The sequence below is a fragment of the Symphalangus syndactylus genome, chromosome 7 (assembly GCF_028878055.3).
Source record: "Symphalangus syndactylus isolate Jambi chromosome 7, NHGRI_mSymSyn1-v2.1_pri, whole genome shotgun sequence".
NCBI lineage: Eukaryota > Metazoa > Chordata > Mammalia > Primates > Hylobatidae > Symphalangus > Symphalangus syndactylus.
In genome coordinates, this window is record NC_072429.2 from 31,985,764 (window position 1) to 32,012,231 (window position 26,468).

At 45.3% G+C, this 26,468-nt stretch overlaps 1 protein-coding gene across 2 annotated transcripts in view; it reads left to right on the plus strand.

Annotated features, from left to right (window-relative positions):
• Positions 1-12,827, plus strand: part of GEMIN5 (gem nuclear organelle associated protein 5) — a 51,493-nt gene extending 38,666 nt beyond the window's left edge. For both annotated transcript variants that reach the window (XM_055285503.2, XM_055285505.2), the window contains exons 22-28: positions 924-1,043; positions 1,587-1,797; positions 4,166-4,417; positions 8,118-8,280; positions 8,920-9,421; positions 11,230-11,326; positions 11,927-12,827. In XM_055285503.2, the coding sequence (XP_055141478.1) occupies positions 924-1,043; positions 1,587-1,797; positions 4,166-4,417; positions 8,118-8,280; positions 8,920-9,421; positions 11,230-11,326; positions 11,927-12,094 (1,513 nt within the window). In that variant the 3' untranslated portion in view covers positions 12,095-12,827. The remainder of the gene's footprint in view (positions 1-923; positions 1,044-1,586; positions 1,798-4,165; positions 4,418-8,117; positions 8,281-8,919; positions 9,422-11,229; positions 11,327-11,926) is intronic.
• Positions 12,828-26,468: the final 13,641 nt, after the last annotated feature.

Below are 26,468 nucleotides of genomic sequence, written 5' to 3' on the forward strand. Positions count from 1 at the left end.
TGAGTTGTTCAGATCTTCCAAATGTTAACATATCTTATAAAATACTACATTCCTTACTATCACCATCAGTCTCATCAGAAAATTCTTACTTATGGGAAACTGTCAAGCACACAAGTGGTAGGTACAAGTTTTCTAAAATTCTAATTTTTGCTAGAAAACTTGCATTTTATCATTAGTAACAAATACTGTTGGTTGTTTTTAATGAAGTGGTAGGCCTACTTTGTTCATTTTTGAGAAAAACATCTGCCAAATACCCAACACTGAATAACTGTTATTTATGTTATTCATTTTTTTTTTTAGAAGAAAGGAGGTTCTATGAAAAAAGCAGCCAGTTTAGCTTGTAATTTGTTCATACAGGTGTTTCCTAGGGACAACCATCCTACTTTGGAATGCAGCAGAGAACACAAAATGTTCTTCCCATTTGTCACACAGAATATTAAAGTGTTTTGGACTTGACGGATTTAGTAAAATTCGTAATTTTTACTGCTTCATTAAGGGCATTCTTCCTTTTTTTCCACTGTAAGAGCCACTGCCTTCTTTCTTAGATGCTAGGTTTACCAACCATTGCTTTTGCACAATCAGTGCAAATGTCAACACTTTTTTTTTTTTTTTTAATAAAAAAGCATGTAACTGACTCTTAGCATTGTTACAAAAATAGTTTTAACCTCATGAACCCTCTGAAAGGTTCTTGAGGACCCCCCAGGAATCCATAGACGACAATTTAAGAACTGCCGATCTAAGTGAAGAAACGAATGCAGCATATGTTTCTAATTTGTCTATATAATGCAAGTGCAGTTTTTTAAAGGAAGTTGGAACAATAAGATAATGCAAAAGGGACAATTTGTCCTGTCTTACAGCCCCTCCTAGGACCATACACAGAGGAGCCTTTTCAGATTGGCTAAAGGGTCTGTTCTTGCCTTTAGGGAAGCTATTGCAATTGCCAAGGCCCGGCTGCGCCCAGAAGACCCAGTCCTAAAGGACTTGTACTTCAGCTGGGGAACCGTCCTAGAAAGAGATGGCCACTATGCCATAGCAGCCAAATGGTAAGCCTGAGGAGTGGAGGGATGCATCCAACATAGAATAGCTTTTGCCAGGAAGGGGGAGGACAAGAATACAAGTAATAAGTTTAGAGGTGGAGGTAAAGCAGCGAGAAATTATTTAAAAGATATGTATATTCAACTTAGTTTCATAACACTCATCAGGAACTACCTCCTGATTTATTTATATAAGTCACTATAACTATTCAAGAAAAACCTCAGTAGCAGATTCAGAAATTATGCATTTTTCTAACGGTCTCTTATAACATCAAATAAAGGAACCTCAACCCATGCTGGATTGAACCCAACAGAGGAGTCATTCCCTCTCATTTTCCTTATGTCCTTAACCTATATGCTATTGTTTCTCATACACTCTGCTGAGTTGTGCTGGCCTCAGCCTTCACAGGAACAACCGGGGCAGTGACATATCTGGGACCACAGGAAGGCACATGCAGCAAAGTGGATAGAAAGAAACGATTCCATCCTCTAGGAGTGGGAATAAAAGATCTGTTTAATGATATTTTATTCACATTTTTATTCATATTATAGCTATTTAGGGGCCACTTGTGCTTATGATGCAGCCAAAGTTTTGGCCAAAAAGGGGGATGCAGCATCACTTAGAACGGCTGCAGAGTTGGCTGCCATCGTAGGAGAGGATGAGTTGTCTGCTTCCCTGGCTCTCAGATGTGCCCAAGAGCTACTTCTGGCCAACAACTGGGTGGGAGCCCAGGAAGCCCTGCAGCTGCATGAAAGTCTACAGGTCAGTCCGTTATTTCATCTCCTAGTATATAAGAAGGAAGTGTCCCAAATCCTTTTCTAGTCAAATCCAAGTTAATAACCCAGTTGCACAAGCTGTGCCAATTTGGCAGCAAGCCCTGGCCATGCTATCCCACTGAAGTACTATGACTTGTTGGCATATTCAGAGTAAGAGATAATATGGTCATTCACAGTAATTCCCATTGCTTATGTTTGTACAAAACACCTATGAGCCGGGCACAGTGGCTCATGCCTGTAATCCCAGCACTTTGGGAGGCCGAGGCAGGCAGATCACTTGAGGTCAAGAGTTCGAGACCAGCCTGGACAACATGGTGAATCCCCGTTTCAACTAAAAATACAAAAATTAGCCGAGCGTGGTGGCACGCTTCTGTAATCCTAGCTACTTGGGAGGCTGAGGCAGGAGAATCACTTGAACCCGGAAGGCAGAGGTTGCAGTGAGCCAAGATCCAGCCTGGGCAACATAGTGGGACTCCATCTCAAAAAAAAAAAAGAAAAAAAAACACCTTAGCCCAGGCCTTGAGTTGGCAGTCTAGGATTTCTTCACTGATGTTATCAGCGCTGTCTTCCTTGAAGAGAGAATGGTTGGCCTCTAACAGAAATCATGGAACTCTACTTGTAAATGCCCCTCTTAACTGTAAGCTATGGAAAAAACTGGGCCAGATGCAGCAGATCACTTGAGGTTAGGAGTTCAAGACCAGCCTGGCCAACATAGCGAAATCTCGTCTTTGCTAAAAATAAAAAAATTAGCCAGGCATGGTGGCACACGTCTGTAATCTGGCTACTTGGGAGGCTGAGGCAGGAGAATTGCTTGAACCCAGAAGGCAGAGGTTGCAATGAACCAAGATTGTGTCACTGCACTGCAGCCTAGGTGGCAGAGTGAGACTCTTCAGAAAAAAAAGAGAAAAGTGTGGGAATGGAAATCTCTTATCTCTTAAATTTTTTTGTTCCCATCTTGTTAAAAATCAGTAACATACCACTGCCTTTTTGACACATCAAAACAAATTAAAGCATTGGCACTCTTACCTAGTTTCTAAAACATGTAAACATTTGATTCACTTTAGATAACTTGATACTAACAAGAGTTTTTTAAGTTCTTTGTTCTCTAACAGAGTACGGGGCCTAAAGATGGTTTTTAGCTGAATATTTAGAGCCCAAGGAGCATGGTACATGGGGAGGTAGCTTTCTGGGAACAGCAGAATAAAAATGGAGGCGAAAATAGGACACCCCAAAAGATAATGCTACTGGGCATTATTTATAAAATGACCAAGTCTGGAGAGATTTTAATTTATCCACAATCAAAAAAAGTTTCCAGAATGACTGTTTCGCATTTTATTTTTACTCTTTTTTTTTTTTTTTTTTTTTGAGACGGAGTCTTGCTCTGTCACCCAGGCTGGAGTGCAGTGGCGCAATCTCGGCTCACTGCAAGCTCCGCCTCCCGGGTTCATGCCATTCTCCTGCCTCAGCCTCTCCGAGTAGCTGGGACTACAGGCGCCCGCCACCACGCCCGGCTAATTTTTTTGTATTTTTAGTAGAGACGGGGTTTCACCGTGGTCTCGATCTCCTGACCTCGTGATCCACCCGCCTCAGCCTCCCAAAGTGCTGGGATTACAGGCGTGAGCCACCGCGCCCGGCTATTTTTACTCTTAAACAGCATCCTTAACAAAGCAAGAAAACCTAATAAGCATATGCTAAATATTCTGATAAGGGCTATTTTGGCTTTGTGGAACAGAGACTCTTGCAAGCTTAACTAAGAAGATATTGTTGTAGGAGTACACAAGGAATCTCATGGCAACTAAAAATCTAGTGAAAATAGATTTGCTAGGTCTTCTGTCTGTGCTTCTGTTTTCTTTTCTCCCAGCCAATTTCCTCAATTAAACGTATTTGGACATGGCTCCTAATGCCTGTCCCAGCTCTTGGATCTACAAAGCTTGTCTGTTCCAGCACCTTTGGCCCATTATGCTTTTATTCCTGAGTCCAAAGTTTGGTCAGGGAGAAAGAACCTGATGAGCCCAGCCCATCTTTCCTCAAACTAGGCTACAAGGTTTAAGTGGCTGGTCTGTGTGTGTGGCTTAAATCATTGTGGGTAGGGCTACAGTTGGGATTCTGTGTTATAAAAATGGTTTCTTGAGCTCTAAGGATAGATTTCCCCCAAAAGAGACCTGGGAAGTGTCTGTCAGATCGCCCCTTTTGTCCCTTTTCATGCATGACTCACATGGGGCAGGTAGCTCACTAATGTGCTTTGGTTGCTGCAGATACAAAGGGAAATACTTTGAAGGACTCAGGAGAGCTCTCGAGATCATCCGAGTGCTTTCCCTTTATAACAGTTCCTCTTCCTTGTTGTCGTGTTCCAGGGTCAGAGATTGGTGTTTTCCCTTCTGGAGCTACTGTCCAGGCATCTGGAGGAAAAGCAGCTTTCAGAGGGCAAAAGCTCCTCCTCTTACCACACTTGGACCACGGGCACCGAAGGGCCTTTCGTGGAGAGGGTGACTGCAGTGTGGAAGAGCATCTTCAGCCTTGACACCCCTGAGCAGTATCAGGAAGCCTTTCAGAAGCTGCAGAACATCAAGTACCCATCTGCTACAAATAACACGCCTGCCAAACAGGTAAGCTGTCTGTACCAGCTTTTGACATTAATCACTCAGTGGTAAGACTTCCTTAATCCATGTATATTGTAACAGGGAAACAAGCAGAATACCGGACTCTGTTTCAGAAAAGGCTAAGGCATGCCCACGCCACCTGGAAAGATCCCTTCAGACTAATCAAAGCCCTTTAACTTTAAAGTTGTATTAGATCAGTATTCCCTTTTTTTGTTTTGTTTTGTTTTGTTTTATTTGTTTGAAGCTGGAGTGCAGTGGCATGATCTTGGCTCACTGCAACTGCCACCTCCCAGGTTCAAGCGATTCTCCTGTCTCAGACTCCCAAGAGCTGTGATTACAGGCGTGTGCCACCATGCCCAGCCACTATTTCCTTTTCTAAAAAAGTAAAATAAAAAATCTAAAGAATATAGGAAAGCAGAATAATGTAGTAACCCATCAACCAGAATTAACAGATGTTCACATTTTGTAATTTTTACTTTGTAGGGTTTTCTGGTTTCATTTTGTATTTTGATTTGAGAACTTTATGAAATGAAAACAGTACGGTGAAGTTGAAGTCCTTCTTCCTTTCCTCAGCCCTTCACTCCTCCCCTAGCTCGCCACAAGCACCTCCTGTGTCAGTGCCACATATATTGTTTTGCAGTTTGCATATTTCAGAGGCCATTGTTTGTAAAATCTATCCATGTTGATAAAAAGAGATCAGTTGATTTATTTTAATTGCTATGTCTGTCTTGTGAATATACCTACTTCTTTTTTTTTTTTTTTTTTCTTTGTAGAGACTGGGTCTCACTGTTACCCAGGCTGGTCTCGAACTCCTCAAGTGATCCTCCTGCCTCAGCCTCCCAAAGTACTGGGATTACAGGCATGAGCCACTGTGCCCGGCGTAGTTCTTTCCCTCATTTCAAAATGAGGGAACATTATGATATTTATGAGGATCAAGACTTCTCAAATGGTATATACTTTGAAAAACAGTTGGACAGTTTCTTTTTTTCTTTTCTTTTTTCCTTTTGTTTTTTTTATTTGTTTGTTTGAGGCGGAATTTTGCTCTTGTTGCTCAGGCTGGAGTACAATGGCACGATACCTGCTCACTGCAACCTCTGCCTCCCAGGTTCAAGCAATTCTCCTGCCTCAGCCTCCCAAGTAGCTGGGATTACAGGCACTTGCCACCATGCCCGGCTAATTTTTTGTATTTCTAGTAGAGACGGGGGTTTCACCATGTTGGCCAGGCTGGTCTCAAACTCCTGACTTCATGATTCACCCACCTCGGCCTCCCAAAGTGCTAGGATTATAGGCATGAGCCACTGCAGCCGGCCTATTTTTTAGATTTTTAGTAGAGACAGGGTTTCACCATGTTGGTCAGCCTGGTCTCGAACTTCTGACCTCAGGTGATCCACCTGCCTCTGCCTCCCAAAGTGCTGGGATTACAAGCGTGAGCCACCACGCCCAGCCAGGCAGTTTCTTATAAAGTTAAACATGCACATGCCCCATGTCTCAGCAGTTCTGCTACCTAGATACTCCACTAAAACAATGAAATCAGATGGCCACACAAAGACTTTTACACAAATGTTTACAGCAGCTTAGCAAACAATAGCCAAAAACTAGAAACAACCCAAATGTCCATTAACTGATGAATGTATATGCAAACTGTGTTGTGTCTATAAAGTGACATACTATACTGTTTAACAATAAAAAGGGCCAGGCTTGGTGGCTCACACCTGTAATCTCAGCATTTTGGGATGCCATCGTGGGTGGATCACTTGAGCTCAGGAGTTCAAGACCAGCCTGGGCAACATGGTGAAAACCCCGTCTCTGGTAAAAATACAAAAATTAGCCGGGTGTGGTAGCACAAGCCTGTAATCCCAGGTACTAGGGTGGCTAAGGCAGGAGAATCGTTCAAGTCTGGGAGACAGAGGCTGCAGTGAGCCAAGATGGCACCACTGCACTCCAGCCTGGGTAAGAGAATGAGACCCTATCTCAAAAAAAGATAAAGTAAAAAGGAACAAATTACTGCCACACAAATAATATCGGTGTTAGCCGGTCGTGGTGGCGGGTGCCTGTAGTCCCAGCTACTCGGGAGGCTGAGGCAAGAGAATGGTGTGAACCCAGGAGGCCGAGCTTACAGTGAGCCGAGATCGTGCCACTGCACTCCAGCCTGGGCGACAGAGCGAGACTCCATCTCAAAATAATAATAATAATAATAATATCGGCCGGGCGCGGTGGCTCACGTTTGTAATCCCAGCACTTTGGGAGGCCGAGGCGGGCGGATCACAAGGTCAGGAGATCGAGACCACAGTGAAACCCCGTCTCTACTAAAAATACAAAAAATCAGCCGGGCATGGTGGCGGGCGCCTGTAGTCCCGGCTACTCGGGAGGCTGAGGCAGGAGAATGGCTTGAACCGGGGAGGCGGAGCTTGCAGTGAGCCGAGATTGCGCCACTGCACTCCAGCCTGGGCGACAGAGCGAGACTCCGTCTCAAAAAAAAAAAAATAATAATAATAATAATAATATCGGTGAATCTCAAAAGCATTAAAGACACAAAAGACCATATACTCTGTGGTTCCATTTATATAAATTCTAGAAAAGAAAAAATTAAAATGACAAAACAACCAGTTCAGTGGTTGCCAGTGGGGTGGGGCCAGGAGATCTCCTGCAGAGGAGCTGGAGGGCATATATTCAGTTGATGAAAATGTTCTGTCTTGATTTTGCTGGTAGTTATGGAACTATATATGTTTCTCAGAACTTATCAAACTACATACTTAAAATTGAGCACATTTTTCTTAGTTGTACTCCAAGCTTTGTTTTATTTTGTTTTTGGTAGTTTTTTTTTTTGTTTTTTTTTGTTTGTTTTGTTTTGAGACAGAGTCTCACTCTGTCACCCAGGCTCGGGTGTAGTGGCTCACTGCAACCTCCGCCTCTCGGGTTCAAGCGATTCTTCCGCCTCAGCCTCCCAAGTAGCTGGGATTACAGGCATGCGCCACCACGCCCGGCTAATTTTTGCTTTTTTTTTTTAGAGACAGGCTTTCACCTCAGGTAATCCGCCCACCTCAGCCTCCCAAAGTGCTGGGATTATAGGTGTGAGCAACTGCACCCAGCCTTTATTTTGTTTTTAATTACAGCTTTTAGTTCCAGAAACTCACTTTTTGTTTTTTTTGTTTGTTTGTTTTGAGAGGGAGTCTCACTCATGCTCAGGCTGGAGTGCAGTGGTGTAATCTCGGCTCACCACAACCTCCACCTTCCGGGTTCAAGCAATTCTCCTGCCTCAGCCTCCTGTGTAGCTGGGACTACAGGCAAGCACCATCATGCCCAGCTAATTTTTGTGTTTTTAGTAGAGGCGGGGTTTCACCATGTTGGCCAGGCTGGTCTTGAACTCCTGACCTTGTGATCTGCCTGCCTTGGCCTCCCAAAGTACTGGGATTACAGGTGTGAGCCACCGCGCCTGGCCCACTTTTTGTTTTAATTAAATGCAAATGTAAAGGTGTTTTCTCAGTGTGAACAGACTTTAACACCGGGATGTGCGTGTGCTGCTGTGCAGCTAGACATGAGAGTTTCTGATGTGGGAAGCAAAAATGGGTGGCGGAGAGAAGAGGAACTTTCAAAGTGTGAATTATGTGTACTTGTTTCCAAATGCGGTTCACAGGAACAGTTTGGTGGCATCCTCTGCGCCTACCGTGGGAGGATGTTTAACTCAGACTCTGGCTTCTCTCTCCAGCTCCTGCTTCACATTTGCCATGACTTGACCCTGGCAGTGCTGAGCCAACAGATGGCCTCCTGGGACGAGGCTGTGCAGGCGCTCCTTCAGGCAGTGGTCCGGAGCTATGACTCAGGGAGCTTCACCATCATGCAGGAAGTGTACTCAGCCTTTCTCCCTGACGGTAAATGACTCCCCACTGCCTGAGACACACCCTTTAATGGACAACATCACCACCACTAGTGGTGTGGCACTGGGAGTACCTAGATTCTTAAAAGATGGAGATTGGCCAGCTGTGTCATTTTAGTAGAAAGTTTGGATTCTCTTACCCAAGCTTTTAAGAACAACTATACTGTTTCCTTTACCTGGCCCTACTCTCTTACAGCCTCCTGTCCACTTTCCACGCAGTTTAAGGGAGAGAGAAATAGGAATGTAGTTACATATTAGTAAGAACAGAAAAGAACAGCAAAAAGATAGACATTCCTTGGGCTGCATAGTCAGTCACTGAACTAAATCATTGTGATTTTTCAGAGAGACAATGTGATCTGTTGTTGTGGCCCCAGAGCCTTCAGTAGTACAAATAGAATACTCTATCATGCTTTGACTCCTAGGATGTAGTAATGAGAACATTGTCCCAAGTCAGGAAATGTTCAGCCTCCAGTTGGCTCTTGGTGGAAAGGCATGTGGCCCCGTGGATTGCACTGTTGTCCTTTTTCCTGGGGTCTGCTTCTTGGGTGATAAGAAATAGAACATAAGGGCAGGAAGCCGGATTTCTGGCAACTAGAGAAATGCATGACCCAGTATCTTTTTCCTCTTTTCTTAGGCTGTGACCACCTAAGAGACAAGTTGGGGGACCATCAATCCCCTGCCACACCAGCTTTCAAAAGTTTGGAGGCCTTTTTTCTTTATGGGCGTCTGTATGAATTCTGGTGGTCTCTCTCCAGGCCTTGCCCAAATTCCAGTATCTGGGTAAGAGCTGGTCACAGAACACTCTCTGTAGAGCCAAGCCAGCAGTTAGACACTGCCAGCACTGAAGAAACGGACCCTGAAACTTCTCAGCCAGAGCCAAACAGGCCTTCAGAACTAGACTTGAGACTCACAGAAGAAGGTGAGCGAATGCTGAGTACTTTTAAGGAGCTCTTTTCAGAAAAGCATGCCAGTCTCCAAAACTCACAGAGAACTGTTGCTGAAGTCCAAGAGACCTTGGCAGAAATGATCCGCCAACACCAGAAGAGTCAACTCTGTAAATCCACAGCAAATGGTCCTGATAAGAATGAACCGGAAGCAGAAGCAGAGCAGCCCCTCTGCAGTTCTCAGAGCCAATGGTAAGTACTGAGGCAAGTACAAGATGGAATGAAAAATAACCCTGCTGGCTAGGAACAGTGGCTCATGCCTATAATCCCAGCACTTTGGGAGGCTGAAGCAGGCGGATCACTTGGCCCAGGAGTTCACCACCAGCCTGGGCAACAAAGCAAGACCGTGTCTCTCCAAAAAAAAAAAAAAGAAGAAAAGGCCGGGCACAGTGGATCACGCTTGTAATCCCAGCACTTTGGGAGGCTGAGGTGGGTGGATCACTTGAGGTCAGGAGTTTGAGACTAGCCTGGGCAACATGGTAAAACCCCATCTCTACTAAAAATACAAAAATTAGCTGGGTATGGTGGCACATGCCTGTAATCCCAGCTACCTGGGGGGCTGAGGCCAGAGAATCGCTTGAACCTGGGCAGCAGAGGTTGCAGTGAGTCAAAATCGCACCAATGTACTCCAGCCTGGGCATCAGAGGGAGACCTCATCTCTAAAAATACAAATAAAATAACCAGGTGTGGTGGCATGTACCCTGTAGCTACTTAAGAGGCTGAGGCAGAAGGATCACTTGAGGCCAGGAGCTCAAGTTCAGCCTGGGCAACATATTGAGACCCTGTCTCTAGAAAAATTAATTTTTTTAAATTAGCCAGTTGTGGTGGCATGCACTTGTAGTCCCAGCTACTCATGAGGCTGAGGTGGGAGGATCACTTAAGCCCAGGAGTTCGAGGCTGTAGTGAGATACGATCGTGCCACTCATACCAGCCTGGTTGACAGACCCTGTCTCTACAAAAAAAAAAATTAAATTTTAAGAAGCCAGGTGACAAAGGAATTTTATTTATAAAATGAGATAAAAGTTACCCAGGCAGGAGCATATGCTCTCAGGGCTTCCTGAGGGCTGTGTCATAGGCAAAAGTTTAAATTTTAAAAAAATTTTAAAAATAAAAAAAAGGTAAAAGCTACCCAGGCATAACAAAAGATAATCCAATTCAAGGATGGGCAAAGGACTTGAATAGACATTTCTCTAAAAAGCCAATAAGCACAGGAAATGATGCTCAACATCTCATGATTGGGGTACAGTGAAGCAGCACTTCATAGCCATTAGGCTACTATCAGAGAAACAGAACAAGTGTTGGGGAGGATGCAGAGGCATTGGAACCCTTGTGCCTGTTGGTGGGAATGTAAAATGATGCAGCCACTGTGGAAAACAGTATAGCAGCAGTTCCTCCAGAAATGTAAAATAGAATGACCATAGGATCCAGCACTTCCACATCTGGGTATACACCCAAAAGAATTGAAAGCAGGGTCTGAAATATGTGCACACCTGTGTTCATAGCAGCATTATTCATAATACCCAAAACACGGGAGCAACCTGAGTATCCACTGACAGATGAATGGATAAGCAAAATGTGCTACATCCATACAGTGGAATGTCATTCAGCCTTACGAAGGAAGGACATAATGCTGAGTGAAATAAGCCAGTCACAAAAAGACATACATTATATGACTCCACTTATATGAGCCACTCAAAATAGTTAAAATCATAGAGACAGAAGGTAGAATAATGTTGACAGGGGCTAAGGGAAGCAGAATGAGAAGTTAATGTTTAATGGGTATAAAATTCCAGTTTTACAAAACGACAAGAGTTTTGGAAATGGGTGGTGGGGATGTTTTTCACAACATTATGAATTTATTTAAAATCACTGAGCTATATTTTTAAATGGCTAAGATGGTAAGCTTTATGTTATATACATTTTACCACAGTAAAAACAATGGGAGAAAAATGTTACCCAGGGCAAGACATACAACTTACACTTTTTATTTTTTTCCCTAGTAAAGAAGAAAAAAATGAGCCACTTTCTCTGCCTGAATTAACCAAAAGGCTTACAGAGGCAAATCAGAGAATGGCGAAATTTCCTGAGAGCATTAAGGTAAGAGTTAAAGCAGTTCATTTGGTAAAGCATCACTTTTTGTGTTATCACTCGACTATACCACATTCTTATAAAGGTCAGCTACCTCTCTGTTCAGTTTCTAAAATCTCTACCCATTCATATGTGCTTAAGAATTTAGAATCCAATTACTTTGGTTAGCTAGAATGTTTTGTGAGAGTAGAATTATTGATCACAGAAATAATTTTATACCTCAGTCTTCAGAGAAACCAAATAAATTTAATAGGTAAGAAGTAAAATTTAAATTGGTGCCATGTATTAGATAGCTTACAGATGGACAGGTCTTTTTGGCTGTGGGCCCAAATATTAATAGGACCATTTTTAAGGGTCGATTTGCCTAGGGCTGTAGAAAGAGATTGTGCCATTGAGAAGGACATCCCAGTGGCCATCCCAGTTTTGAGTGTCATTTCTCCTTGGAGTAACTGTTGAAGAGAAAGACAGGACATTGCCTTAGGAGAGAGCTGGCTCAGCTGTGTCCAAGAAGTGTCTATAGATGAACCTGAGTGACTGGTGCCTTCGTGCAGGTGTTTGTGGCTCTTTTGCAAATGCTTCCTTATTCATCCTCATGTCATCATCTTTCAGGCCTGGCCCTTCCCAGATGTGCTGGAGTGCTGCCTTGTCCTGCTTCTCATCAGGTCCCACTTTCCTGGCTGCCTGGCCCAGGAAATGCAGCAGCAGGCCCAAGAGCTCCTTCAGAAATATGGCAACACGAAAACTTATAGAAGACACTGCCAGACCTTCTGCACGTGAATTTTCACACACCTTGAAGAAACTGCCAAATTGAAAATGTTTGACACCTTTCACCTCTGCAGTTACACCTCACCAGACATTCATTCTGGTCCCTAGATGTTTTTGCAGTTATCCAAAAGAATACAAACAAGGATTAAGTTTGAATCAACCCTGCCTACCGATAGACACGGTGGATCTGACTTTAGACTCAGTTGTGGTCTCCTGCTAGAGGGAAGATCATGAAAAGCCCACAGTAGTTATTCAGAACTAACACCTGCAGAGTGATGGCCATCTCTACAGCCTTAGGCAGGTTTCACCCAAAGAGGAGAAACTTCTGTCGTCACCCAAAGTGTTACATGCTTAAAACACAAGCTACCTTTATAAATACTTCATCTGATCAGAAATGTGTCATGCTTGTTTGAGATGGAGTTGCTGCATTTTAGGACTATTGATACCTTTTTAAAATTGTTTTTATAATATTTAATTTGAAAGAGGAGACCCTTCTCTCTCTACTCTTTCATAGATTGAAGTTTGAATATGAAATAGGCCTTAACCATCATGTTGACTCTCCTGTCAGAATTTTAGGTTGGAAATTTGGTTTTATTCTTTTATGTAATTGCTTATTTGAACATATCACTTACTAAAGCTTTAGAAGAAGTGATTCAAATGTGTGTTTTCCCTTCAGTTTTATAACAAATGGATTGATGGCAGTTAAATAGCTCAGGAATAAATTACTGTTTCAATGGTTCTTAAACTTTCTTGGATCATACGATCCTTTTGAGAATCAGATTAAAGCCAAAGATACTCTTTGGAGAAAAATGCATATTCCTAATGTTGCATAGATGACCTTTGGATTATTGGATTCCGACTATTGGGACCCTAAATACTGTTCAATTATAAATCTTTTTTTTCTCCTCCTTGGTTATTTAAACAGTTGAACAGTGTCAGGAACAGATGTTTCTGTAATGTCACAGTTGCTAGCATGGGAAAATCAGTGTCTGGCATGGGTGTGAGAAGGAACACTCCTTTCAGATAATTGAACTGTTTTCTCTAGGACTCATTGTGAAGGCTTTTCTGCTCACGTTTGTAGTTTACTTTTCAATTAATTCCTAGGATTGGGGTTGTTGGGACAGTAAGAATGAAACTCATTTACAGGAAGTCCCAGGAAGGAAAAAGTTTGAGGCAGTTTTCAAAGACGTGTATGTGCCTGGCATTAGAGTTTAATAAACTCTACAAAGGGAGATACTGTAGAATTTAGATCCTCACAGTTCTTCATACAGTTAAGTGAACTTTAGGAAGACGATGCTTTGTTACCAGGGATGGAGAATCTTTCTTGATTGCAAAGACATAAATAAATAGGCATGGCTAGGTAGAAAACTGGACACCAGTTCTACCAACTGCTAAAATGAACTTTACTTACAGAGGTGGAAAAAATATTTACTCCCTTCCACTTGAGTAAAGAGTGATATTGTTAAACTAGAATTCTAAATTCCTTTGTGATCTGTCGGAAGCATCACCTGTGGGTGGAGGAGTCCTGCTCACTCCTCAGTTACTGCTTTGGTAAGAACAAGATTTACTATTTGAGTCTGGGCGTGGTAGCCCTGTTGGGATGCCTGTAATCCCAACACTTTGGGAGACCAAGGCAAGTGAATCACTTGAGGACAGGAGTTTGAGACCAGCTAGGCAGTATATATGGAGGCAGTATATATTTGAGACCAACATTTGGCAGTATATATGGAGGGGCTGAATTGCACTCAGTTGCCTGGTGCTATGGTGCACGCCTGTACTCTGGATACTGTGGAGGTTGAGGCGGGAGGATTGCTTGAGGCCAGGAGTTCAGGGCCAGCCTGGGCAACATAGCGAGCTCCCATCTCTATAAGTAATAAAATTTTTAAAATGAATTATGGCCGGGCACAGTGGCTCACACGTGTAATCCTAGCACTTTGGGAGGCTGAGGCAGGCAGATCACCTGAGGTCAGGAGTTCGAAACCAGCCTGGCCAACATGGAGAAACCCTGTCTCTACTAAAAATACAAAAATTGGCTGGGCATGGTGGCGCATGTCTGTAATCCCAGTGTTGGAAATAAGAGCTTAGAGACAAAGAAAATGAGCACTCAAACAAAAGACTTCTCAGCAAGGTAAATTTACGTCTGCAGAAGGGTGCTGCTGCCTGTTAGGTAACAAGAGCACCCTAATGGCGCTGGTTCCGGGTTCTTCTTCCTCCCCAACACAGGCCCGCCAAAAGGAGCCAATCAGAGGTCACGCCTTCCCGCCTCAGCCTAGACCCAGCCCCTCAGCCAACCAGCGACCCCCACGTAACATCCCTAGGCATAAAAGACGGAGGCTGCAGAGCCCTCGCTCTCTTTCTTCTTCCACTTCGGCTCTCCCTCAGACTCCTCCAATAAAGATCTCTTGACTGCAACCGGTGTGGCGTGGTCTGAGTCTGAGCCTACAGAGTCACCCTTTCATTGGTACCGTGACTCGGATTGGGACTCCCCGCCTTTGGTGGGACCCCAATCCCTCTCAGGCTCAGACCAGGCCCCGGTCAGTCTTCACCCATTTTCCTGTTCGCCACGCTCTTCGCCCACCACCGGCCTCATCTCGGTAAGTTTTCCCCTCCTGGGCCTACCTCTCGGGCAAATCGCCAGACCGTAGCCACTCCCGTGACAAACACATTTCGCCCGACACCCCTACGGCAGTGGTAGGCCCCTATCATTCACTTCCCTCCTCGACCCGCAGGGAACGGAGTTTTCTCCCTCTCCTCCTCGCCCCTCCGGCCTGAGCCTCCGCCCCGCGCCATATTGTTGGCTACATACAAAATCCTGGTACCAGGTGGCTCACGGTCCCTCGGCCATCCTGTTGGCCCTTCAGTCCCTTCGCCTTGGTGACGACCAACCAAAGGCTCTGAACCTGGTTACAGTGTTCGGCTAATTAGGGGACGCCCTCTTAGCCATCACTGCCCCTTCTCCCGCTATGGGAGGCTCCGCATCCCTGCCGGCCGACTCCCCCCTAAAATGCCTTCTAGACAATCTGGCTACCCTAGGCCTTGCCACCGACCTCAAACCTAAACGCTTAATCAAATTCACAACCCCTTAAACAACCAAAATAAATGACCCATTTATGGGCCTCTAAATATTGTGAATGAACAGGAGAATGGGAAGAGATCCCCTATGCCCATAGCCCCATATAACCCTCAACATCATATCGCTGCCCTCACCTTCCCCCAATCTTAACTCCATATCACCACCCTCAGCCCCATCCTCCGGCCGCCGCCCGGCCAGCGGCAGCCCCGCCCTTTACCACTTCCCCCAACCTCTCTCTCCTTTCCCCTTCCTCCACATGCCCCCAGTCAAGAAATTCAAATTCCTCCTAGTCTTAGTGGACACGTTCTCTGGGTGGGTCGAAGCTTTCCCCACCACCAACAAGCGAGCCACTACAGTCGCCTCACTCCTCCTCACCGAAATTATCCCACGGTTTGGAATACCCTCCTCCTTCCAGTCAGACAATGGCCCAGAATTTGTCTCCCAGATCTCACAACACATTGCGACAGCCCTAAACATCCCCTGGCACTTCCATATTCCCTATCATCCTCAATCTTCAGGCAAGGTAGAGCGTACTAACCGCTCCCTTAAAGAAACTCACTAAACTCTCTCTCGAACTACATCTAGATTGGACTAAACTTTTACCCTTAGGCCTCTTTAAGCTGCGAGCACTCCCAAAAAAACCCTCTCTAATCTCCCCTTTCGAGATCATGTACGGCCGCCCCCCTCTTCCTCCAGGTATCACCCTGTCTTCCAGTCCTCTCCCCTCCAACATGCACCTTCCCCTCCTTACCTTTATCCGGTCACAATTATGGAAGCAGCAAGATCTCATACTCCCGGATACGTCCAACCCTCACCCCCCCTTCCCTCTATCCCCAGGCCAATGGGTTTACTATTGTCTCCCCCAGGCTTCCCACACCCCTCAACTAACTCCAAAATGGACGGGGCCTCTCCAGGTAATGCTTTGTACCCCTTCCGCAGCCAGGCTCCAAGAATCTCCTCACCGCTTAACTCCTTGGCCTCACATTTCCAGGTTGAAACCAGCCGCAGGTCCAGACAGCCCAAAAACCAGGACCTCTGCCTCACGCTACATCTCTACCCCTATACCTAACCAACCTTTAAAAATCCGCATTTCCAAGCTTCCTTCCCTCCCACCTATCCCCGAAGATTAACATGCTGCTCCTCCTCCTCGTCTCTACAGCTTTACTCTTCTACTCCCCCTCCCTTTCGCAGGCCCCATACTACTTCTTCACTCTCAAGGAGACATATACTCAAGGCCGTAGGGTTCACAGAAATGTTCTTAGTTATACCAAATGTTCTCTCAATGCCTCCAGCATAAATCTCACCATCCCTTATCTAACCATGATAGATAACCATTGGACCACGGCTACATAAATTAAATTTGCACTGTGCTTCAAACACCAACAGACCGACCAACAGTGCAAAACACAGTGGCCTCAATGCTATGGCTGTCCCTAGCGCTATTGCCACATGAACTAGGCAACGGACTGGACCCTTGGCAAATCCAACCGGCCCTCAGCTCAACCCTTTCTGTACTATACGCGAAGTAAAGGGTTTATGAATATTAGCCGCGGCATCCACATTTCTGACCCAGCCAATTCAGTCTGGGGAGAAGGGGTGACTGGAGGCATTCACCCTAGCAATGCATACTCCTACCCAGTGCAGACCCTTACCATCACCCGCATTTACAAACCCTCCCCCAAAATCTCGCTTCCCGGCATCTCCGGCGACATCTCTCAAGCCGCCAAAGACCTCCTCCAGCAGCTAGACTCCTCCTCCGTTTCCATTCCAGTACAGCAGTCCTGGCTCTTACTTCTACGGGAAGGAATCCAACTGTTAAACGCCTCTAATTTCTCTCCCTCCAACTGCTTCCTATGTGCCAGCCTTAATAAACCGCCACTTATTGCTGTTCCTGTCGCCCTCCCAAACACTACCAACACTTCTGATCATTCACCACCCCCCAACACCCCCTTAATATCCGGTGTTCCCCTCTTCAATACGTCCCAGGCCGTTACCTGCTACACAGACTCCCCTGAATCCTTTTCCTTCTGCAATACCTCCACCTCCTACCCTAACTCTTCCGCCCCCAATGGATACTTCTTCTGGCGTAACCACACTCTTTACAAAACAATCAATTCCTCCATCAATACCACCTGCTTCCCCGTCACACTCCTGCCACAACTTACCCTCCTCTCCCTTTCCGAAGGGACCACCGCCTTCAACCTTAACCACCCTCCCATAAATCAGGCCCCAAGAAGAAGACAGGCTGTCTTTATACCTGCCATCCTTGGCCTCTCCCTTGCAACCTCCCTTCTAGGCTCCGCTCTAGGGGCCACCTCCCTCGGATACGGAGTCTCGCAGGTTAATGAATTAAAGATACACCTAGAATCCACTATTGAACAAACTGCGCAGTCACTAGCCGCCCTGCAAGGACAAATCACCTCTTTAGCCGGAGTAGTCCTCCAAAACCGCGGAGCCCTAGACCTCCTGACAGCTGAAAAAGGAGGCACATGCATTTTCCTCCAAGAAAGCTGTTGTTACTTTATTAATGAGTCCCAGGTTGTCGAGACTAACATAAAAAATCTTAATGACATAGACAAAAACTCCTCGAAACGAATACAGGCTTCTCACTTTGGGACACTCTAAAAATGCCTCTTTTAGCTTGGGTCCTACCATTTCTCGGACCCCTCCTAGGAATAGCGGCCTTTTGTACTCTCCTCCTCTGCCTAATAAAGTTCATGCAACAACGAATCTCCTCCTTATCTAACCAGACTTTTAACCAGCTTCTCATCAGGCACTACCAACTCCTAGCAACCGAAGAAGATGACCAGGACTCACCTACCCATGGCCTCCACCTCCAGGACCTGTAATTTCTTAGATTTCCTCCAGGCCCTCCAAGAAGATACGTGGCTCATAGCAGATCCTTCCCTGCCATACGGATGGCTTGCGTCCATAGATGACCTCTACTTAAAAGGGACATTTTAGACTTCACACCCCCGGGAAGTGTTCACCTTCAGCGCCGTCTTCTTTGGCCTCCTGCTGTTGCTCTGCCCCTACAGTCCTCCAATATCCCTTCCCCACGACACCCCCGTTCAGCAGGAAGTAGCCAGACGAACAGCGACGCCCACCTCCCCACTTCTTAAAAAAACAAAAAAGGGAGGAATGTTAGGTAACAAGAGCACCCTAATGGCGCTGGTTCCGGGTTCTTCTTCCTCCCCAACACAGGCCCGCCAAAAGGAGCCAATCAGAGGTCACGCCTTCCCGCCTCAGCCTAGACCCAGCCCCTCAGCCAATGAGTGACCCCCACGTAACGTCCCTAGGCATAAAAGACGGAGGCCGCAGAGCCCTCGCTCTCTTTCTTCTTCCGCTTCGGCTCTCCCTCAGACTCCTCCAATAAAGATCTCTTGACTGCAACCGGTGTGGCGTGGTCTGAGTCTGAGCCTACAGAGTCACCCTTTCACTGCCCGCACCAGTCACAATCGCAAGAGCGCACTGAACAAAGGAGAGAAGGGTTTTTATCCCTAATGCAGCTTCTGTTTCTGTGTCCTTTTCCCATTGACTGGAGTCGGACCACACAATTTAAGCTAACCTAATTGGCTAAAACTTGAAATTTTTCCAAATAGGGTAGACGGGGAAGAAGGGATAGGAGTGGTAAAACTTTTCCGAATAGGGTAAACTGAAACCTTTAAACTTGTAAAGAAAGGTGGGGAGGGAGGGATTGTCCATTAAGGCATGTTTGGGCATGTTTAGGCACGGCAAAGGTGGAAAGTCTTGTTTAGAGAACAAGAATTTATCCTTTCTAGCAATGTGAAAGGACATTAGTTGCTAAAAGGAACAAGGAAGTTTGAAGAGGAACTGATTGGCAAATTTCCCCCTCTTGGTAGTTCTTCCTCCTCAAGTCTCCTTAACATATCTTGACTTTATTGTTCCTCTTGGTCACTTAGGAATAGGAGCTTATCTGAGCAGGGTGGGGGAGAAGCAAGAGGGGTTCTGGTAAGAGCTTTTTCTATGAGTCTTTGCACTAATCCACGAATACAAGGTATAATGCAGCAACCTACAAGAATAAGTACACCTATAACAATTGCAAGGGGGGTAAAGATTGAGGTTATGAGTCCCTTCCATTTGCCAAACCATTTTTCCATGAGATTAGAGAAAGGGTCATTTACTCCAGAATTTTTGGCCAATTCGTTTGCTAGGGCTTTTGTAATTGTTCCATGGGGGGCTGTGTTGTTGGGGATAAAAGTACAGCATTAGACTCCAATCATGATACAGACCCCACCCTTCTCAGCTAATATCATGTCTAGGGCTATTCAATTTTCCAGGCCATTTGGCTGGTAGGGCCTAATTGTTCAGCTATTCCTTTAATGGCATTCCTAGTATAATTAGCAAACCATTGTTGATTATAGTTAATGTAATTTATCCAGTCCACAGTTTTGTTTGCAGTTACCCATGAGAACAACATAGATTCAAATCCTGCAGCTATTTGATTTTGGGCTTCAGACTCATTTGGCACCCCTCATGGAACTCCAATGGCATTTATATAAATGTGAGGGTCAAAGGACATGTAAGGGGGACTTCTGCTCTTAACAATTGTTCTTTTTGTTTGGTTGGTGAAATGCCAGGGTGAAAGGGATGGCCAATTGGATTACAGCGCAAGTGTCCCTCCAGTTACTTGGCAGAGTGCCCACCACAATACCACCATACATCTGGATGCTCAGGGATGAACAAGGGCAGAATGATTGGTTAGCTCCTGAACCCATTAGGCTTCCAAGGAATGCCAAATTTTCCCCCTGTCGTGAGAGGCATGTAAAATTTACATTATTAATCGGAGGCCCTCGGGGGCTGACCTACAGGGCCTTTAACTTCCGGGAATAGCAGCGAGAGTTTAGCATACCTTATTGCCCCAGGCTGTGGGGTTTTGGAAGAGAGCTACCATACAGCTCATGCCTTGTTGGTTGGAGGTCAATCCAAGTGGAAAGGGAACAATTTGGGTTTCTGGCTTGCCTGTTGCACAAGGGTAACAATCGCTTTTATTTAGGGTGTGAATGGAATATTTAATCCATTCCGGCCAGGCATTAACACCTTGATATCTGGTTTCTATGGCTAAGGTTTGCTTTAGGTCCTTGACTTCTACTATGGCTATTTTTTTATTATTAGGTAAGAAACGAAAAATGGTTTGATTTGGTGGGCGTGGGGGAGGCGAGTTGGTAGGAGACGGAGAAGGGTTAACAAAACTTTTTTTGTTTTTGTTTTTGTTTTGCTGTTGTTTGTTTGAGGCAGTCTGTGTTGCCATGCTGGAGTGCAGTGGCACGATCTCGGCTCACTGTAACCTCCGCCTCCCAAGTTCAAGTGATTCTCCTGCCTCAGCCTACCGAGTAGCTGGGACTACAGGCATGTGTCACCATGCCCAGCTAATTTTTGTATTTTTAGTAGAGACGGGGTTTCACCACAGTGGCCAGGATAGTCTCAATCTCTTGACCTTGTGATCCGCCTGCCTCGGCCTCCCAAAGTGCTGGGATTACAGGTGTGAGCCGCCACGCCTAGCCAATGAAACATGTTTTAAAGGAGCCTATGGGGTCTTTTCCAGTGACATCCATTCCTAGGCCATAAAGAAGTGGGGTTAGGGTTGGTGGAGGTGGGGATAAGAATAGAGAGAAGTACTGGGTTGTACTGGTGGATTTGGCAATTTAATGGGGTGGTTCCTTTGGTGAAGTGGAGGTAGGATTTTAGGGTGGTGCAGCCTTCTGAGGAAGTCCAGCCCTGATATTTGGTAGTCCAGATAACAGCTCCCCAACTATATCATAACCCCTGGAAGGCTCATGGTTGTTGATTGCAAAGGTTATAGGTGGTGCTGGGTTTGGAAGGGGTGGATGGGCAGAGCTTTTCTAGGAGGCTAGCTGTCTCTGACTTTGGAGACTCCCTCAGGGCATGGCAAGACAAGCATTGAAAGTAATGCTTTGGGTTTGGGGTGAGCTTGACCTAGTTACGTTAATAATAAGATGAGAGGCAGCTAAGGGAAAGAGAAGAGGAAAAAAAGGCAGATTAGGCTTTTCTCTTTAATGTTACTCTGGTGGGAGTTGGCCCTGGGACGACGGTCCATGGCTTTGGAGAGGGCAGCGCCTTTCTGACTTGGGTATAATGGATCCACCCCTTTTCAGCAGTTCAGACTGCTGTCTCAGTTGTTAGCAGCACCAGGTAAGGTTCTCCTCAGGTGGGCTCAAGCTTTCCCTCTTTCCAGATTTTGACAAGGACGTGATCTCCGGGTAGATGTTCATGGACTGGGAATTTGAGAGGTGGTGTTTGCGCTAGGAGGCCTTGAATCCTGAGGGAGGAAAGGGTGGAAGACAGACCAAATATGTAGTTTTTGAGAAACTGATTTTTCATTTCAAATATAGAAAGGTCAGCAGTGGAATTTAGGTAAGGCAACCCATAGAGCATTTCATAAGGGGACAGGCCAAGGTCCTTTCAAGGGGCAGTCGGGATTTTGAGTAAGGCAATGGGAAGACATTTTGTTCATGATAACCGAGTTTCCAGGATTAACTTGGTTAGGTGATTTTTTAAAGTTTGATTCATTCTTTCTACTTTCCCTGATGAGGACAGATGCCAAAGAATGATATTCCCGTTTTATTTCTAATGCCTAGGTTATTCCTTTAATGATGTATGCAGTGAAGTAGGTCCCATTGTCTGAATCAATGTTTTCCATTAGTCCAAACCTGGGTATGATATGTTCTAACAGGGCTTTGACCACATTACTGACTGTTGTGCTTGGGAAGGGGATGGCATCTACCCAGTGGGTGAGGTGGTTTACTATTACTAGCAAATACTTGAGGCAGCCTATTGGGGGCATTTCAGTATAGTCAACCTGGACACTTCGGAATGGCCTTGACCGTGGGTTCCTTCCTCCGGGAGGTTGCCTCTTTAGGGTTTGCTTATTAGTCTTTCTGCACACTATGCAACCATCCACTGCTTGCTTAGTGAGGGTGTATATTCCTACACATTCATAGACTGTAAGGACTGCATCACACATAGCTTGAGGACCCCAATGAGATCCTTGATGAAGTTGTGACAGTATTTCCCTCATAAGAGGCTTGGATAACATTTCTCTTCCATCTGGTAATACCCATTTTCCTTCTGAGTTTTCCTCAGCTCCTAATTTCTTTAGTTTTTCCTAGTCTGCGTGGGGGAAGATGGGAAGTGCAGTGGAAGGGGGAACAGGAGGGGTTAAACGAAAAATGGGTGTAGCTTGGGAAGAGGCAGCCTGTTTGGCTATTTGGTCGGCTAGATTATTTCCCCAACTTTCAAAGGGGAGGGTTTTTTTGGTGTCCTGGGACATGAACAATAGCTATTTCCTCAGGAAGCTGGAGATTATCTAATACTTGTATTATTAACTCTTTGTGAACTAGGTTTTTTTTTTCTTAGAGACAGAGTCTCACTCTGTCGCCCACGCTGGAGTGCAGTGGTGTGATCTTGGCTCACTGCAAGCTCCACCTCCTGGGTTCATGCCATTCTCCTGCCTCAACCTCCCGAGTAGCTGTGACTACAGGCACCCGCCACCACGCCTGGCTAATTTTTGTATTTTTAGTGGAGATGGGGTTTCACCGTGTTAGCCAGGATGGTCTTGATCTCCTGACCTCGTGATCCATCTGCCTCGGCCTCCCAAAGTGCTGGGATTACAGGCGCAAGCCACCACACCCAGCCTTGTGGACTAGGTTTTGACCTTTACTGTTAGTAAGGCCTCATTCAGTCCAGATTTTTCTAAAGGTATATACTACTCCAAAGGCATATTTGGAGTCAGTATAAATTGTTCCCTCCTGATTTTGTAAAAATTTTAAGGCTTGATTTAGAGCAAATAGCTCGCACATCTGTGTGGACCAGTCATTCAGTAATCTTCCTGATTCTATTTCTGTGAGGGTATCTCTGTCAACTACAGAATATTTGTAATCCCTTTTTCCTTTGATTACCCGGGAGGAACCTTCTACAAAAAGATGTTTCCCTGTTTGAAAAGGAGTTTCACATAAGTCTAGTCTTAACTTTGGTTTGGTAACTAATTAGGTCTAAACATTTATGCTCAGGTTCCATTGGTTTTGGGTTCCCTGTTACCTTTTGGTTTGGATTCCTGGTTAGAAAAGCAGCTGGATTTAGAGAATTGTCAGTGGTTAGTGTCAGGTCATCTCTCTCTAGCAGGATAGCTTCATATTTTAAAATTCTTGAGTCAGCAAGCCACCTTTCTGCCTTTTGGTTGAGGATAGTTCTGACTTCGTTAGGTGTGCTAACAATGAGTTTTCCCCCAAAGGTTTTCTGCTTTCCTCCCTGAGCAAGGCTGTTGCTGCCAGTGGCCCCTGTGCTCTTGGGTGAGTACCCCTAAAGCCACTCCTTAATACTGACAAAACGATGGATTGGCTGTTCTAGGGAGGGTAAAGCTAGAACAGGGTCCATCACTAGTAAATGTTTTAACTTTTCTACTTGTTTGATTTCTGCTAGAGTCCAGAGAAGGGGGTCTGGCTCTTCTTGGGTGAGTCTTTGGTACAAAGGTTTTGCTTCTAAGGCATAAGAGTCATTTCATAGGCAACAGTATCCAACCAACCCCCAAAATTTTCTGAGCTCTTGTTTTGTTTCTGGCAGAGGTAGGGATATGATAGCTTCAATCCATTCAAACCCAATTGTCTGCCTTTTGCTTTTGCCTTTCCTCATCCCTCCGTACATATCATTTTGGGCCTCTCTTAAAAGCTCTTCTTTGGGATGGTCTTTCCAGTTTTCTATCTTTTGTAATTTCTTTGTAATATCTGGTGACAAAATGGAGCTTTAACATTCCTCATCCAAGGGGGTCTTCTAATTCTAGGCCAGCATATTTCCTCATTTGCTCTTTAAGCCTCTCTAAGAATTCCGTAGGTCCTTTATTCTTTCCCTGTTGTATATTAAAAGCTTTGGTATATTTTGAGTTCGAGGAACTGATTCCCGAATCCCTTTAATTATCCTATCTCTAAGATCTCTCATATTCCCTCAATGGGCTACATTGTTATTCCATTGAGGATCTTGGGCTGGGAACTTTTGTTCAGCTGCAAGGATGTTATGATTGAGGGGGTGTTCACGTTCCCAAACCATCATAGTGGCCCTGCGGATCATGCTTCTTTCCTCTCCCGAAAAGAGGATGCCTAGGATGGACATTAACTCAGTCCAAGTATACAAGTGGGGTCCTAGAAATTGATCGATTTGATCTGCTACTCCATAGGGATCATCTAAGAGTGGTTTGAGTTCCCCTTTTAGGCTTTGGACTTCTGAACTGGTTAACAGGGCGTTCACAAAACCAATGCCCCCTCCTCCTAGAGGCACTTCCCTTAAGGGAAAGATCGTTGGAGCAGATTCTCTGGAGGTAGTGGGGAAAGGAAAGTTTTGGATATCATTTTTACACTGTTCTATCTCACGTTGCAGTCTTCCTGGGGGAGGGCATTCAGGCTGGGGAGACCCCAAGTCAGGATTATAAGGGGAAGAAACAAAGTGAGCTGGGGACGGGTCTGGGGCAGTTGCAGCTACTGGAGGGGGAGGGAAGTTAGTGGTGTTTGGTGGGGGAAGGTGGTCTAAGGGGTCCCACATGTTGGTTGACTTTTGGGGTGAGGGATATTAATTTCTTGAGAAGAAGTAGCTTCTGGCTTGTCTCCTCTATCCTTTAGGGAATAGAGGACAGGCCCCCACCACCAACACAGGGCATAGTCTATTTCCTCCTGGGAGACAGGACTTTTGTTATTGACATACCCTATTAAAAACTGACAAATCCAATCCTTACTAGATCGAAACTTTTGGCCAAAAGACTGAAGGTTTGAGGATAGGTTCTTTGGTCCAAATAAAACAGCAATATTTTATCATTTGTTGCTTTTTCTTGTGTTTGGTCCTTTCATTATCCTTCCAATATGTTAACATGAGACCTAGAGGGCTATCAGAGGGAATTTTATTGCCTGTCTTGTCCTTTTTATTTCCTGTCCTGCTTGAGGTGTTTCCCATTCTGGAAGTTTGAGGTGTTTCTCTGAGTTTCCTGAGTCTGTGTGGCTCAACCTCTCTTATGAGAGATTTCTTGCCCCCTTTTCCCTGAAGGTTCAACCCCTCCCCTGCCTCTGGAGGTTTCTTGCACTCCCTACTTTTGTTTCGTCCTTCTCCGGCCACTTCCCTCACAGGAATTTGGGTCCCTCTTAGCATTGGCGGGTTGGTATAAGCCTCATGACAAGAAAGCTGCCCTAAGCCATATGAGGTGATCATGGAACCACGGATCCGGACTCCACACTTGCTTCGCACTCAACTGTGCATCTTATTCACACACTTTCAACCTCCAGGATGTCCTGACCACCAAGGAAGTACTTCACCACCCCCGCAGCTTTTCTTACCTTGGTGTGTGCAGAATTACCTGGTCGCCATGGTATTTGTAGGCCTTTTCTTCCTTCATTGCCGAGAGTCCAGGTTTATTCGTCACACCGGGTGGGTCTTGATTCCTTACTCTTGAGGCCATCGCACTGAGGCAGCGAGACGCATCTCCTTATGAGAGGTGATCACAGACCCTTCCCTAGAGGAGAATGGGATGTCAGACGAGCCCCCAAATAGTTGGAAATAAGAGCTCGGAGTTGCAAAGAAAACAAGCACTCAAAAGACTTCTCAGCAACGCAAATTTACTTCTGCAGAAGGGTGCTGCCTGCACCAGTCATGATCGCAAGAGCACACTGAACAAAGGAGAAAGGTTTTTATCCCTAATGCAGCTTCTGTTTCTGTGTCCTTTCCCCATTGGCTGGAGTCGGACCACACAATTTAAGCTAACCCAATTGGCTAAAACTTGAAATTTTTCCAAATAGGGTAGACGGGGAAGAAGGGGTAGGAGTGGTAAAACTTTTTCAAACAGGGTAAACTGAAACATTTAAATGCGTAACTTGTTTTTTGTTTTTTTTTTTTGAGACGGAGTCTTGCTCTGTCATCCAGGCTAGAGTGCAGTGGCGTGATCTTGTGTTTTCAGGCTAAATTTTGTGTTTTTAGCAGAGACGGGGTGTCACTGTGTTAGCCAGGATGGTCTTGATCTCCTGACCTCGTGATCCACCCGCCTCGGCCTCCCAAAGTGCTGGGATTACAAGCATGAGCCACTGTGCCTAGCCTAAATGCATAACTCGTAAAGAATGGAGCGGAGGGAGGGATTGTCCATTAAGGCATGTTTGGGCATGTTTAGGCATGGCAAAGATGGAAAGGCTTGTTTAGAGAACAAGAATGTATCTTTTCTAGCAATGTGAAAGGACATTAGTCGCTAAAAGAAACAAAGAAGTTTGAAGAGGAACTGATTGTTTCTGGCACCAGCTATTTGGGAGG